This window comes from Schistocerca nitens, chromosome 1, assembly GCF_023898315.1.
Source record: "Schistocerca nitens isolate TAMUIC-IGC-003100 chromosome 1, iqSchNite1.1, whole genome shotgun sequence".
In the NCBI taxonomy this organism is placed as follows: Eukaryota; Metazoa; Arthropoda; class Insecta; order Orthoptera; family Acrididae; genus Schistocerca; species Schistocerca nitens.
Genome location: NC_064614.1, coordinates 587,713,804 through 587,731,068, shown reverse-complemented (window position 1 = coordinate 587,731,068; position 17,265 = coordinate 587,713,804). Strand labels below are relative to the sequence as shown.

General features: G+C 43.7%; 1 protein-coding gene across 6 annotated transcripts in view; it reads left to right on the top strand.

Annotated features, from left to right (window-relative positions):
- LOC126255530 (ran-binding protein 3) overlaps positions 1-12,735 on the top strand; it is a 349,149-nt gene extending 336,414 nt beyond the window's left edge. For all 6 annotated transcript variants that reach the window (XM_049955406.1, XM_049955409.1, XM_049955403.1 and 3 more), the window contains 2 exons: positions 3,498-3,556; positions 9,676-12,735. In XM_049955406.1, the coding sequence (XP_049811363.1) occupies positions 9,838-11,595 (1,758 nt within the window). In that variant the 5' untranslated portion in view covers positions 3,498-3,556; positions 9,676-9,837 and the 3' untranslated portion in view covers positions 11,596-12,735. The remainder of the gene's footprint in view (positions 1-3,497; positions 3,557-9,675) is intronic.
- The last annotated feature ends 4,530 nt before the right edge of the window (positions 12,736-17,265 follow it).

The window sequence follows — 17,265 nt, the reverse complement described above, 5'->3', positions numbered from 1 at the left end:
AACTTAGAACTACTTAAACCTAACTAACCTAAGGACAGCACACAACACCCAGCCATCACGAGGCAGAGAAAATCCCTGACCCCGCCGGGAATCGAACCCGGGAACCCGGGCGTGGGAAGCGAGAACGCTACCGCACGACCACGAGATGCGGGCGTGTTTCACAGGAACGATTTTTCTAACTCGATCTTCGAAGTAATGCATAATTTTCGAATACAATATATGTTCCAAAATCGTGCTGCACATCGACGACGTTATTGATTAATGGGATTAGTCCTATTACTTTCCTTGAATATTGGTGTGACCTGTCCAACTTAGTCTTTGGGTGAGGATCTTTCGTCGAGCGAACGGTTCTATGCAGCTATTGCATCAGCACACTCTGAAAGGAATCTAGTTGCTATCTGGAAGACTTGATCTTATTAAGTGATTTAAGTTGCTTCTGTATTCCGCGGATATCTACTTCTAAGTTACTCATGTTGGCAGCGTTCTTGATTCGAATTCTGGAATATTTGCTTCGCCTCCTATGGTGGAGGAATTTCGGAAGGCTGTGTTTAGTAACTCTGCGTTAGCAGCACTGACACTGATAGTATTTCCATGCCTATCGCGCAGGAAGGCATCGATTGTGCCTTGCCACTAGCATGCTTTATATACGACCAGAATCTCTTTGGATTTTGTGCCAGGTGCCGAGACAAAGTTCCGTTGTGGAAACTATAGTAAGCATCTCGCATTAAAGTTCACGCCAAATTTCGAGCTTCTGTAAAAGGTCTCCATTCGTTTAAATTTGGCATGCTTTTTTCGTTGTTCCTGCTGCAACTGTGTTCTGACCTGTTTTGTGTATCATGGGGGATCGGCTACGTCGTTTGTTAATTTATTTGGTGTAAATCTCTAGCCCGCATCTTGTGGTCGTGCGGTAGCGTTCTCGCTTCCCACGCTCGGGTTCCCGGGTTCGATTCCCGGCGGGGTCAGGGATTTTCTCTGTCTCGTGATGGCTGGGTGTTGTGCGAAGTCCTTAGGTTAGTTAGGTTTGAGTAGTTCTAAGTTCTAGGGGACTGATGACCATAGATGTTTAGTCCCATAGTGCTCAGAGCCTTTTTTTTTTTTTAATCTCTCAATTGCTGTCGATGCTATTTCTTTGAATTCAATCCACATTTGGTCTATACTTCCATTGTTAATTTGAAAGGAGTGTAGATTCTCTCTCAGGAAGGCGTCAAGCGTATTTTTATCCGTTTTCTGAACAGATATATTCTTCGTTTATTTTGGTGGATTCGGGAGTTACGGTATTCAGTCTCCCTGCGACAACCCTGTGTTCACTAATCCTCGTATCCGTTTTGATGCTCGTTATTAGCACAAAATTATTTGTTACTAAAACCAAACCTCCAGATGTCAGACACTCAGATCGGCACCAAACTTTGTATGTAGATAGAACGAACTAAATCGGTGTTTTGGTTTATACAGTGTAGAATACGCGCAAACGGCAATTAAAAGTTCAAAAATGTTCAAATGTGTATGTGAAAACTTACGGGACTTAACTGCTAAGGTCATCAGTCCCTAAGCTTACACACTATTTAACCTAAATTATCCTAAGGACAAACACACACACCTATGCCCGAGGGAGGACTCGAACCTCCGCCGGGACCAAATTAAAAGTAACACCACAACTACGAAGCACATGAAAGGCATATCTGTGAGTGACAATGTTGTAATCTCTCGTGGGTAAGTTGATAGAGCGGGGTTCGTCCTACCAAGGGTCCCTCGCTCAAACCGCACAATGACAGTTTGTTTTACCTGTTTACGCGTGAAACTGTTATGTGAGTGATCATTTGCCTGGCGTGTGGCAGGACTTTCCGGAGTTTGAAGCAATGTTCTTTTGGCAGTCTGCTTTCGCTTAGTTAGTTGAAAGAAGCAAACCTGTAGAGCACATGTGTGTAGACAGGTGTGGTGTTCTGTCGGACATGTGCGACAGAACAGACACCACTCGTGATGAAGTAGCTAGTCGATATGTTGTTTCACAGAATAAAAATGAACAATCGGAACATTAGAATAAAGAAACAATTGCTTCGCACCTGCGGATATATTAATGGTCCCATACAACCCTTTCAAGCATAATGCAGTAAAAAATAATTAATTGTCATCATTGGAGTATGATACCGGGACCCGTGGTATGACGACCTAACGCTATACGAACTTCGCCGCGGAAGGTATACGTATTAGTTAATCACAGTTATGCGTTTCCTGTGCTCCGTAGTTCTGGGGTGACTGTAATTAATGTTTACGCGCGTTCTGATGGACGACATCACATAGTACGAACTAAATCGGAGTTTCCCAGTTGCCAAGAATAATCTCTACCCATACTAACTCGCAGGAACTATCTACGTCAATTTCGCTACAAAATACGCTACTTCTAACAGCAACAAACAAGCCACCGCCAACTGTATTTAGCCTGTCCTCTCTGAACACCGGTAGGTCCTTCGCAAAAAATTCTGCTGAGCTTATCTCCGGCTTTAGCCTGTTTTCAGTGGCGATAACGGTTTGAGCATCAGTGCTTTCTGCAAGCGCTTGGAGCTCTGGTACTTTCCCAATACAGCTACGAAAATTTACAACTTTTATAACCGATGGTTCCTAGATCTCAGCTCTTCCTGTTTTTCGCGTGCACTTTTTGAGACTGAGGCCTTTCCCCGAGGCCGTCTACATTACTTAAAAAAAAATTGTTTGTACTTCTTCTTTTCAATTAGTGGTTTAGGTGCAATCCATGGCTTCCGAGCATGACTAGCTCTGCTTTTTAGATTTGATGGTCTCCCCCCCCCCCTCGTCATAGGATCTCACATTACCCTCTGAGGATATTCTCCACTCTAGTTAATTTAGAAACAATACATTTCGACTGTTTAAAAGCACAAAAACAAACATCACAAGTAATCTATCAAACATATTGTTTGTTTGGATGCACATAAGATGACTCCTACTTTCTCACTGGCGAAGGACATGTGCAATTGTTACAGTGTATGTGTGTAGTGTTTTTTTGTGTGTATATGTGTACCAGTTTACTTGTAAAATCAAAAATATTAATTCGAAAAGTAAGGGCTGACAATGATAGAAGCTGAAGAAATGGATTAAAATTTGTGTCATGGCGGTGACTTGGGAACCTGGCTCTCTTGCTTATTAGGCACATGTGTTAGCCATTACACCACAGTAGCATTAGAGGTAACACAGCTGCATGCACTACTCTAGTACTAGAGTAGCAAGAGAGCCAGCCCTCCCTAAACAAACTCCAGTTTACACCTTCAGTGCATTGACTACGATATCCGTGCAGCTGTGTTACTTATACTGCTACGGTGGTGTAATGGCTAACACATCTGCCTAGTCAGCAGGAGACAAGGTCACCGACCGTGACACAAATTTTAATTTATTTCTTCAGCTTTTATCATTATCATAGATAGAGTTGAGACTCATGTCCCAAGGAATGTCTGACATTTCAGTGATATTTACTTTTGTATTTGTTGCAGGTCAGTGAATTTGCACGACTGGTGTGTGTGTTTGGAGTCATCAGAGGTAGATAGCCACGGTAAGTTAAATATTTTGAACACTTGTTCTTACAACTGTATTTACAGAGACGCTATATTCATGTCGAGTCCATATTTAATATTTTATCTTGGGTAATACTTAAATAACTGCAGTCATTTTTGTACATGTAGGCTCGGATGTCAGAATGTAGAGACTGCGCCATAGAAGAACTGCGTTGTGCATTTTTTGAGAGAAAGCTCCTGTTGTTTTTGAGGACACTCCACTTTCAAGCTTTACAATAACAATGAGAGCAGGAAAATCCATACATGAGGAAATAAAAGTTAATTTAGACAGACTAGGTACTCCACTGTTTCATATTTCTCAGTATACGAGTTTGTGAAAAAAGTACGATGATTATGTGCTGTATGTCATATTTGTGCGGTAGCTGATGATTCATAAGATCGACAGCTGGCGTTAGACCTTGCCGCTGGAGGAGTTGCAAGTTGTTAAGTTTCTTTCCACCACTTGGGATATTCTTACCTCCTGCAGGCAACTCAAGTTATTACAGCCATAAGTACTGTCCAAATTCGTCTAATACAATAGTGTCGGCTTCTGTGGAATTCAGCACCAACACAAACAAGGAAGGAGAGAAGTTGCGATGGCCGGTGGCAGAAGTCCAAAATCATACACTCCTGGAAATTGAAATAAGAACACCGTGAATTCATTGTCCCAGGAAGGGGAAACTTTATTGACACATTCCTGGGGTCAGATACATCACATGATCACACTGACAGAACCACAGGCAAATAGACACAGGCAACGGAGCATGCACAATGTCGGCACTAGTACAGTGTATATCCACCTTTCGCAGCAATGCAGGCTGCTATTCTCCCATGGAGACGATCGTAGAGATGCTGGATGTAGTCCTGTGGAACGGCTTGCCATGCCATTTCCACCTGGCGCCTCAGTTGGACCAGCGTTCGTGCTGGACGTGCAGACCGCGTGAGACGACGCTTCATCCAGTCCCAAACATGCTCAATGGGGGACAGATCCGGAGATCTTGCTGGCCAGGGTAGTTGACTTACACCTTCTAGAGCACGTTGGGTGGCACGGGACACATGCGGACGTGCATTGTCCTGTTGGAACAGCAAGTTCCCTTGCCGGTCTAGGAATGGTAGAACGATGGGTTCGATGACGGTTTGGATGTACCGTGCACTATTCAGTGTCCCCTCGACGATCACCAGTGGTGTACGGCCAGTGTAGGAGATCGCTCCCCACACCATGATGCCGGGAGTTGGCCCTGTGTGCCTCGGTCGTATGCAGTCCTGATTGTGGCGCTCACCTGCACGGCGCCAAACACGCATACGACCATCATTGGCACCAAGGCAGAAGCGACTCTCATCGCTGAAGACGACACGTCTCCATTCGTCCCTCCATTCACGCCTGTCGCGACACCACTGGAGGCGGGCTGCACGATATTGGGGCGTGAGCGGAAGACGGCCTAACGGTGTGCGGGACCGTAGCCCAGCTTCGTGGAGACGGTTGCGAATGGTCCTCGCCGATACCCCAGGAGCAACAGTGTCCCTAATTTTCTGGGAAGTGGCGGTGCGGTCCCCTACGGCACTGCGTAGGATCCTACGGTCTTGGCGTGCATCCGTGCGTCGCTGCGGTCCGGTCCCAGGTCGACGGGCACGTGCACCTTCCGCCGACCACTGGCGACAACATCGATGTACTGTGGAGACCTCACGCCCCACGTGTTGAGCAATTCGGCGGTACGTCCACCCGGCCTCCCGCATGCCCGCTATACACCCTCGCTCAAAGTCCGTCAACTGCACATACGGTTCACGTCCACGCTGTCGCGGCATGCTACCAGTGTTAAAGACTGCGATGGAGCTCCGTATGCCACGGCAAACTGGCTGACACTGACGGCGGCGGTGCACAAATGCTGCGCAGCTAGCGCCATTCGACGGCCAACACCGCGGTTCCTGGTGTGTCCGCTGTGCCGTGCGTGTGATCATTGCTTGTACAGCCCTCTCGCAGTGTCCGGAGCAAGTATGGTGGGTCTGACACACCGGTGTCAATGTGTTCTTTTTTCCATTTCCAGGAGTGTATGTACGTAACACTTGCAGATTAATGGAACACTTTATTCCTAAAAAGGAAGAAACATAACTTCTTGTTATGATGTGACGTGATGTGTTTCCTGTGCCTCCTACATGCAATTAGTTTTTCACTCTACTACTACTGGCAGAATGCAGGCCAAGTTTGGTCTTCCTATTAACTCAGTACTGCTGATCTCGAAGTCTGAGACCGAACTGGGCCGACCAACGAAGGGCGGCTGGTCGGTGTGCAGTTGATGTTTATTACTGCACAAGAGTAATTTTGACAATTTTTGCATGAATTAGTACTATTAAAAACTGAAACTCCCAGATTTGTACCATATCACGGCCTTAGTACTTCGAATAAATACATTAAAAAGGAAGTAATCGAATAGCGTGAATTGTTCTTTTGAAGAAAATTATTCGTGTCGTGGTCTGTTAGAACGATCCAAAATTATTGCTACCATATCTATTTTCTGCTTGCTTTTGTGCATGTAAGCAGAAATTTAATTGGTACATTGAAGACAGGTCAAAACTTTTGCAGCTTTCGTCACCTGTTTGTGATTTCATTAGCGCCAATCCGACTAATAGCAATGCCCCTTTAATAGGACGGAATATCATGGGTGGAAGCTGCCAGAGATTTGCAGAATCAGTGACTGCTGCGCTACCTCTCCTCTCCTCTTCCCTCCCTCCAATTTTACCGTAATTTTGTGCTTTTGTATATAGTTGCGTGCTGCACTTTGAAGTCATTTAAACGGAAAATGATACATTTTATTCTTTCCGCTTCTCAAATTTCACAGCACCAGTGAGCATATCTCTCATGAGACGCATGTTTTCGTGACGTAATAATACCTTCGTTTTTAACGTAGGTTCTTCATATTATGTGAATAAGTCTCTCCGCAATTAACATAGCCTTTCGTGCAGCGTCTCCTGTTGTAGTTCAAGCCTTCTTCTGAGACTCTGACGCTGACAAAGAGAATCTACAATTAAACACGCAGCTTTTCTAGGAATTTTCTTTTTCTGTTCTGTTAATAAAATTTGATAAGGGTCCCATATCGTTTAAGAGCACTCAACACATGGCCGAACGAGGGTTTTGTAAACGACCACTTTAGCGCGTGAGTTGACTGTCGTCGTATTCTTCTAGTAAGTCAAGCAACTGCCTAGTCCATGGCTAGATTTGTACAGCCTTTCCATCATAAATTACTCCGACAGATGCACTTGTCTGTTCAAAAGTATGCGGTAACTCCTATGTAATGCCGAATTGGTCAGTAGATGTCGCGAGAGGCAGACCCACAAGTGTGAAAGGAGGCTGGGAGTATTGGGTTACCAGTTGAGAAGCAGTAACAGCAGAGAGGGTCTGTCAGGAGAGCTCAGTGACTCCGAACGTGGATCTAACATGGGTAATAATCCATCAGGGACATTTCACCCCCTTCTAAACCTGTAGGTCTATTGTTGGTGATACGATTTGTGAAGTGGAAACGCGAAGGAGCAGTCGCAGCTAAACCAATCGCTGGCATACTTCATGTACATACGGACGGGAACCGTCGATCATGGCGAAAGGTGGTTGTAAAAAATCTCGCGTGAAATCAGTGGAAGGGATCACTCGGGAGTTCGGAATTGGTACCAGCAGTCCAGCTAGCACAGTGATTGTGCGCAGGGAATTAAAAAGAATGGGGTACAGTGGCCAGCAGCTCCCCATAAGCCAAACATTTCTGTAGTCAGTGCTGAGTGTCGCTTGAAAGAGCGATGCCACTGGACAGTGTAAGGCCGGAAGCAAGTGATATGGAGTAACGAATCACGCTATGCTCTGTGGATACCCGATGGAATGGTTTGAGTTTGGCCAATGCCTGGAGAACATTACCAGCCATTATGTGAGGTGCCAACAGAGAAGTAAGGAGGAGGTTGTGGTACTGTATGGGGCGTTTCGGTTACAGTGTGGTTCTCTTATTGCAGTTAAGAAAACTCTAAATCCGCAGGAATGTGAACGCTTTTTATAGCATTGTGTACTGCGTTTAGTAGAGGAAGGGTTCGGAGACGATGATTATTCTTATCAGCGTGACAGTGCACCGTCTCACAAAGCAACACATGTGAGGAAGGGATTTGTGGGCAGTAACATTCCTGAAAGAGACTGGCCAGCCCAAGACTTGTACTCAACGGAACACTTGTGAGATAATTTAAAACGCCGACTTCGCTCCAAACCCCGGTTTCCAACATCACTACCTTCTTTACTTTCTGACTCTTCCACATGCATTCAGGCACCTCATTGAAAGTGCCCCACGGAATTCAAGTCGCCATAATGGCGAAGGATGGATACATTCCATATTAATGTCCACTACTAGGTTTCCGGATACTTTTGAACAGATAATGTATTTCTATGTATGTATTTGTTTTTACTGAGTCCAACGGCTGATGGCATATCGGATCTTTTCATTTCTTTACACGCATTAAATTTATTTATATTTAAGAGAAGTTACTAATATTCATACTAGGTGTTGTTCTTCAGCGGTCTCTACGTTTTGCGACAAGTTCCTAATGATTTCACATCCGTGTACACAACTGCGTCGTCTGTGAAATACCTGAGGAGGACAGCAGAAGTTATTTTCTAAGTGATTGACATACGTTATAAACATTGCTCGGACCTACCGCGCTGGCACTTCTCTAGTAATCGGTGCTTCCGATCTTTTTCAGATGAAATTCATATTGACAAATCATTCCTCTTTGAATTTCTGAAGTTTCATTTTCTCCATTTTCCAGCAGCTTCTAGGGAAGCCAAGTTTCACCACTCTCTTGTTTCTTATCGGTTTGCTAAAACGCATTGTACCTAAGAAAGACTCAGCATTTTCGAGATAAGGTCCCTGTACGTTAGGTCTGAAGCGATGCTCATCGGACGCTACTTCCGCATCCGATGACACTTCCCCATTAGGACGATGCAGTAAGTTCTGTTTGCAAGGAGGACTTCAGTTCAGTCGCTTACCTGTTCGAATATTCGATATGTAATTATTTTGGTTACTAGGCGACTGTATCGAAGGCTCTCTGGAACCAAAGAAACACGCCGTCTTGTTCCTTCCGGACGTTCTAGTTAGAAGAGCAAGCTTGGTTCCACGCGATCGGACATTGCGGATGCAATGTTATTGTGGGATGCAAAGTTGTTGTCGGATGTGCAGAAAATGCATCATGTGCGATGACAAATGAAGTCAGTGAGATAAGTCTATTCTTCTGCGGAGATTCGACTCTTCTTTTATATAGCAAAACGACCATCATATTTTTTTTTCAGTCGTGTAATTTGTTTTGTTGTTTCAACAGCCTACCATACACCGTTGCTAAACATGAGGTCAGTTCTCCTACCTTACTAAATTTGATCTTACGTTGGATTTACTGACTGCTCGATTTCATTGAATTCTTCAAACATTAACAATCTTTGCGCTTGTTTTCATTTGGTCAGCTTTTGTAGTAACTTTGTGATTATGTTATTGATCTGTCTAGAGTTCTGTCAGTCCCTTTCTATCACTCAGGAATAAACTGTATAAGTACATGCCAAAGACCCGTCAACTCTCTTCCTCAAGAGTTGATTGTTTGCTGTTGGCAGCTCGATTGGTTTCTAATTGTTTGAATACATTTTTGCTATGTTTACAGCAGTGCAAAATTTGAGCATTTGTGGTGTCGTAAAAATGCTATACCTTTTTCGTGTTAAAACCCGGTTAATTATAACAAAATAAATGTAAAAGCGATAGGCATTCTCATAAGTAATATTATGCCACTAATGTGTTGTTTTATAGTGAATGTTATTTCGAACTGGCTGGTACCTTATAAATATGCATTTTTTGCGTTAAAATTCATTTTTACTTTGACTCTGAGGAAACTTTGTAAGAAGCTGTGAATTAAGTTTTGCACTGCACCAGATTCGTTAGTGTCGACTAATTTATTGAAAATTATAATACTTATTTGTCTGATAACTGATTCCATATTGATATTTTACTAAAGCTATTCTGTCTTGTTCATATCTTAATTTAAAGACATATACAATGAAACTGAATGTGAATTTTATTTTTTTTAATTATTTCTTTTTGTTCTTTTGATAAACTAGAGTACACTGAAGACTGGAGGAATCCTTAAGGAAGAAGCCAGCCAAAATCAGCATCTACAAGGCACTTACTGGAAGAGTACGCGGCGGCTTAGCAGCGATTACGTGACTCCGAAACCAGTGATCGTGTGAAACTGTAATGAGCAATAGCTTTTGATTAATTTTATGGACACTAGGATGGAAAATACTAAACCAGATGTGCTGCAGGACGGTCCGCTGGACCAACAGCGGAAGGATAATGATGATGTTGGAGATGCCAATAATTCGTTGCCGTCTGAAGCTTCTGTTGTGGAAGACAATCGCAATGAAGAAGTGAAGTTTCAGAGAGACAAAGTACATACTGATCCTACCGTATTCTCCCCGCTGAAGAACTTTTCGTCCCGCCCGCCAACAGATTCAGTAACTCATCCAAACGCTGGGAAACCGTTGCTACTGCGGCCGTCCGTGCTATCGGGAAGTTCCGCTGAATTGGGAAGTGCCGCATCGAAACCGGACAGTGGTTCCTTTTCTTCTGCATTTGGTGTGAGGCCCATGGCGTTTTCCTTTGCGACGGCAACTAAAGATCAGGCAGGATCGGCGAGGCCTTTCCTTCTGCGTCCCTCGAAACTGACAGCTCCCGTTTCGGAGCAAAACGACGGAACGGGAAAATCTGCTGTAACGTCTAGCTTATTCGGGGCCAAGCCCTCCATTTCTTCCGATTTATCTAAGGAGCCTGCTGCCGGGTCAAGTCCGAGCAAGCCCATTTTTCTTAGGCCCTCAAAGTTGGCCGTATCTTCACCGGAGAAGGGGTCAGATCCCACTGCAGGTAATGATTCTGTTGGAGACGAATCAAAGAATGTCGCTTCTTCTGAGTCGGGCTCAGATGTTAAAGACGAAACAAATGCGACGAAATCTGCAGTACTTAGACCTTCTCAGCTGGCTGCTACTACGGCAGATTTGCAGATATCAGAAAAAACTGCACCTCCGAAGAACCCGTTCGCTAGAGTACCCGCTTTTAGCGAAGATAAAGAGGAGAAGGAAGAGAAGGGATTGGGAGAGAGTGGTGATAGTCAGTGTGCATCAGAAACTCAGGTTTCCAGCTCGACATCGCTCCCAAAGTTTGTTCGGCTTACCACCGGATCGTCTGTTGTCACTCCTGTGGTGTCGGTACCACCGGTCGTCAATCCTGTTGTGACAGTGGCGTCTGCGCCCCCTACTTTTGTGTTCGGGCAGAACTTGTTAGACAGAGTAGAAACGAAGGAAAACAATGCAGCAACTCAACAGCATTTAGAATCTAATGGAGCTAACTCCTCCGAAATGTTGTTCACGTCGGTGATCAGGAAGGAGGACAGCAACGACGGAAGCAACAGCGAAGGCGCGGAGAGACCGCCGTCCAAGAGCCTGAGCGACGCGGCGAGAGAGTACGAAGAATCGCGGGCCGCCAAGAGGAAGTACGAGGAGGTGGCCGTGGTCACCGGCGAGGAGGACGAGGCGAACGTGGTGCAGATGAACTGCAAGCTGTACGCGTTCGAGAAGTCCAAGGGCACGTGGGTTGAGCGCGGCCGCGGCACATTGCGTCTCAACGACCGCGAATCGGCGCTGGGCGCACAGTCGCGCGTCGTGGTGCGCACGGCGGGCAACCTGCGCGTCGTCATTAACACGAAGGTGTGGGCCGGCATGGTGGTGGAGCGCGCCAGTCCCAAGAGCGTGCGCCTCACCGCCATGGACACGACCGGCGAGGTCAAGGTCTTCCTCGTGTCCGGCTCCCAGAAGGAGACGGAGCAGCTGTACAAGTCGCTGGTGGCCCGCGTCGAGCGGCAGCGGGCTGCTAACGCGCACGCCGCGCCGCCCGCGCGCACGGACTCGGACGCCCCGCCGGCCAACCCAGAGCCGAAGCGCGTCGCGCAGGACGCCGACACGGGGGAGCCGACCGCGACGCTCTAGGCACTGCCTTAGCTCTCTGCTGCTAGTTAGAGTCTGCCTTGTTCGTGTCGTGGCCTATACATGATCGTCATTGTTCACAATTCCTTTCCTTTCACACCCCTGCAGATTAACACCACCCATTTGCGCCATTCGTCCTTCTGACAGCTTCGTCCTAGACACTGTTCTTTTTTCCAGTTTATTTACTTGTCACGGTGTGTGTATTTATTTATCCAGTTATGTGACGATAAATGATCACATCATGTGAACAGGAAACCGCTCGTTTATAGGTCCACGCTGCAGAATAGCGCTTTAAATGTGGATGGCGCCCTCCCCCGGGTGGCAGGTTACGTAATCTGAATGACGGAGTGATGTTGTTGTTAATAAAACACCGTCTGTAGGTACTGCCTCTCTGGATGTTTCATTATCTGTTATAATTTCGTGGAATGCCTTTATTGGCATTTCGGACAAACGGGTTATTGTGCTGAATTTGGGATACTGGTAGCCTCATCCTCGGGGCCCACAGTGGCAGTGCTGACGTGAAAATGTTAATGAGCCCTGGGCCCTCAAATGTCAGCTTTCTGAGTTTGACTTTGTGTTAACTGACACTCAGCTGCTTTGGACAGTGTCTCCTCTAACTAACCTGTTTCCCGCGGAAGTGCCGAAGTAAAGAGGCCGCTAAAAGGCGTTACACAATTTCTTATTTTCATTTAAATATTTTACAATTGCAGATCTTTGCCCAATCTTTTTTTTTTTTTTTTTTTTTTTTTTTTTTTTTTTTTTTTTTTTTTTTTTTTTTAAGCAATTCATTGTAATAGATATATTGGCGGCAATGATCGATGTGTTCGCTATTATCACTTGCTTCTCAGAAGCAATGTCTTGTGTTTGTTTGTGTAATTTAGTACTTGCCTGTACGTGTCCTACATAGACTCGGAGACTAGTGGCACCTATTAAAACTTGAAGTTTATTGCTGTCCGTATACTTCTTTGTTCTGTGATTTGTTTCTATGATTAAATTAGGAAATAAAATTATCTTGTATGGCCTTAACAGATGAATGTACTGAGACAAATAATGTAACAATGTAGATGTCGTTGGCGAAATGACAAGCATATCAAATGGCGTACTGAAAATGATTGTTTATGGAATAAAGAAAATAATTTTTGATTTGGTGCTTTATTATTCCTTAAACAGGGAGCATGTACCAAACTAAAATCTCTTAAATTATTGCTCACTCTGTGATACAATTAACAAAATAATAATAAAAACAGAGAGACAGGGACATTAACTTGCTGTTCTTCCATGGAATAACTGTGCTCTTTCTAGCCACATGTTGATTTTATGTGTGTGACAAACTACACCTGATAAGATCTGAGCTCAGGTGTCAGTAGGCAGACATTTGTAAGGGATTTCGTGACATTTGAAGCTGCCATTTGTTCTCAAATTTCTTCTAAAATAAACCGTCTCCACACATTATTTACTGACTTCCTTTTTAAATCTGTAGTGAAACTGCAAACATTGAAATTAAAAACTAAAACCAGTACCAATTATTTATTCATGTGATGCACATGTCCTTATGTGAAGATTTGTAGAACTATTACAGACACGCTAGAGGCTGAGAAGGCTATATGAAACAAAAGACTACAAGATGGAAAATATTCACTTTCTTTTGTGCTTTAAGAAGGTGACCACACACAAAGTACATACGAAACACATGATGTTGATGGATCACTCATTTCGTATTTCATTTATTGAGTGTGCAGAACACGTTAATTAGCTGACAAAATAGATGTTGCCTGTGCCTGGTGATAGCTTTTGATTAAAAAAGGGAAATAAAAGAGTTTTTCATGACACACCAATGTTGAAAACCACATCTTGCAAATACATAATATATATTCTGCAATTGACAGAAACAAGTGGAGCCAAAAATTTCTTTATTTTTACTATTATTACTGGTGTTGCTATTTATTTCTAAAGAACTGTAGTCTGCAGACATAAAAACACTTTGGCATTGTGTGTCTATGAGATAAACAAGTTCGTATGAAGAGTGGAATATAGTGGCTGCCTTAATGTTAAATTTTTGATTTCTAACAAAATTGTGTTACGGTGATTTTTTAAGGCAAAGGCTTCACAGATGTAGAAATCGGATATCTGAACTACATGACAGTTCAAGAAAGCCGTATTGATACAAGAGTTATACAACTAAGTTATTGGTTAAGGTTTATTACTATGAAACGTGTATTTACAGAATATTTTTTACAGCATAAAGTTATCACAGTCGAATTGCAACTGATGAGTGACAGTCCGTGAATCTGTGAGGGAAAGAAACAAGAAGAAAGAGGGAGATGTAACATCCTTAACATTATATTCACTCTTCAACTATTCCCGGCGGGGTCAGGGATTTTCTCTGCCTCGTGATGACTGGGTGTTGTGTGGTGTCCTTAGGTTAGTTAGGTTTAAGTAGTTCTAAGTTCTAGGGTACTGATGACCATAGATGTTAAGTCCCATAGTGCTCAGAGCCATTTGAACCACTCTTCAACTAACCAAAAAAGTCCAGTGGGAAAGGTAAGAACAAGACGCAACACTTTGTGCGCCACATTCTGTCATCAATGCTCTTCTGCTACATCCAAATATGAACTCCGCAAGACATTGTACTGTGACGGAGCCTACTTCAAACCAACATTAGCTATCCCATTCGATCAATGTAATGAGCAAGGTAAAAATGAATGTTTGCGCCTAAATTTACACCTTATTTTCCTGGTTCATACACGAGATATGTGATCGTAGGAGCTAAATTGTTGCACAGTCTCTAATTCCAGTCCTTTAAATTTATCGAAAAAGGTTCTGCAGAAGACACAGGAAACTTTGGAAGAAAGACAAATGTTAAATTACCTGAGCATTGTCACTTTCATATGGGCTTGATCGACCTGTTACAATTATAGGAGTGCTCCTCAGATTTCAAAGTATGCTGTCATATGAATCTTGTAATGACTCCATTTCGTGGAACAAGCTCTAGAATTGGTCACATGAGCACCTGGTATGTGCTTTCCTTTACAGATGCACTGAGCTGCGCACTCACATAAAGTAACTGGGCATACGTTTATCTCCAACCACACAGAGGTGATGGGAGTACAACCATCTTCGTTCTGAGCATAAGGAATGTTATGCCTCGTGTAAGGAGGAGGAAATTCAACCAGCACATATCGGATTTCAGCAGTGGCGGGATTGTGACCCATCGAGACGGCTGTTCATTATACCACGATACTGTTGCTCACGTTGGACAGGATCATGTGAATATGGAATTAATGGATTTAGGAGAGCCGTTCTCAGTGTAATGAAGTATCTGAACAGTTCCAGGAGACTAGTGCCTGAGAAGATCGACATTGATTCACTCCAAAGTGCAGTGTCGTAGTGTCACGTCATTTACCGTGAGCCAGTGAGTTTGGCAGCCATTGAAGCAGCTTTCCTTGATGATGGGGCATCAGAGAAGAGCACTGACAGTGATGTGTCAAACTACACTGATAAACGCTACAGCATCGTTTTGTTTCAGACTAGTCTCGGTTCTGTGTAAATCATTATGATGACCGTATCTGTGTTGCAGCTCCAAGGAAAACGAACGCTGCCATTTAACATTCAAAATTCTTCGTAGGGGTCCAGCGTCAGTGGTGATGGTATGAGGTTCCATTAGGTGTACAACATGATCACCTCTGGTTTGGACGGAAGTCATTGCATTTCTGACGTAGTACAATCGGTGATTGTGCCCTATCTTTCTGACATGTGTCAATGTGACAGCTTCTAGGCATACTGTCGTCGTCGTCGTCGTCGTCGTCGTCGTCGTCGTCATCATCATGCCATATCATCATCATCATCCTCATCGTCATTATCATCTAACTCGCTACGAAGGGAATTCGACTGTTGTGCTGGTCAACACGCGTAAGGTTACAATCTTCTCAATTGGTAGCGCACTCTGAAATTCCTATTTTTGGGTATCTGTTTTTCTGCCGTTTCTGATTCATCTTGCCAGAAAAAAAAGGGCTCTAGGCACTATGGGACTTAACAGCTGAGGTCATCAGTCACCTAGAACTTAGAACTACTTAAACCTAACTAACCTAAGAACATTACACACATCCATGCCCGAGGCAGGATTCGAACCTGCGACCGTAGTGGTCGCGCGGTTCCTGACTGAAGCGCCTAGAACAGCTCGGCCACTCTGGCCGGCTGTCAGAAACATGCACATCAACGATTTACTTGTGGTAGTACAATAAAAACACTTAAATATAGGGGATAGGCCGCAGGAACATAGGCCTACATAGACGCACTCGTATTTTTATCTTTTTCATATGATGAGAGCGCTTGGAAACACATGAAAGTGCGTCATTGCAGCACTGCCAAGAACCAACCAATATATTGTTCTGGCGCCAGAAGTCAAGCATGTAACAGGCGACAGTCGCGAAGTTTAAATCTAAAGATGTCACCGAAGGTTTCATCACTATCTGATATTGACAACTTAATCTTTATAAAAACCACCTGTGTAATTTGATTTAATGCGAGACGTATTGTATATCGCTCTCTCTTGTTTGTAGGGTGGTGTTAGTTTAAGATGTACCTGCTGAGAGATCAGCTTTTACTATCGATTGATTGACAGCTTAATCCATAAAACATTATTCTATACAGTGTTTATAAGAAAAAAAATCAGGGGTTATTAGAAACTAACTGGTTTGTAATGTATAGCTGAGTGGTAAATGTAAAGGAGGAATTTCAGTATAGTTGCTGTGTTTGCAATTAAAGAATATTTTCGTTCTCATGTGGGATAGAAATTTATTTATTTAAAATCATTAACCGTGTGGGGAATCAGTTATTGGTTAATTAACTCGTCTAGAAGGGAAATCTGTTCACTTCTAGTTTCAATTGACGAACAGACAAGCGAAAAGAACTGTACCAAAATATCATCAATAATAACTCTTGTCAACGTGACTAAACACAGGTGGAGTATTCAATTTAATCTTTATAGGTAATCCTAGAAACAAATCTGAGCTGGCAGAACATCGCTTCAAGAGAAGAGGTAAGCTGATATTTTTTTTTTTTTAATTCACATACACTGTTACCACCACGATCTACTAACATCCTTCCAAGAATCTGTGAAATTTGTTGAAATATCGTACTCACCAGCAACTATGATCGATAATTTCTGATACTGATTTGAAACCAGGTGGAATGGCGTACTCATGTCTGTCATTCAAGCTGGGGTTGACTCTTATGGTTCAAATGGCTCTGAGCACTATGGGACTCAACTGCTGTCATTAGTCCCCTAGAACTTAGAACTAGTTAAACCTAACTAACCTAAGGACATCACAAACATCCATGCCCGCGGCAGGATTCGAACCTGCGACCGTAGTGGTCTTGCGGTTCCAGACTGCAGCGCCTTTAACCGCACGGCCACTTCGGCCGGCCTGACTCTTATGTCCAGCGGGTTAGTGACGTAGCACCTGCAGAGTTGGCAGCTCCGTGTAGTAAATTTCACACCCTTTTACGTCCCCAAATCACCGTTAAGTTTAGTCATGTGTTCTTTCTGCTATACCGTATACCCATAACAAGTAAAACTTCGCTGTATGCTATTCTATCGGCTGTTCCAATTTTAATAGCGGGCAACGTATTGTTACGTGGTCATTCCACTATAGATCGCCCTGAACGGTTACT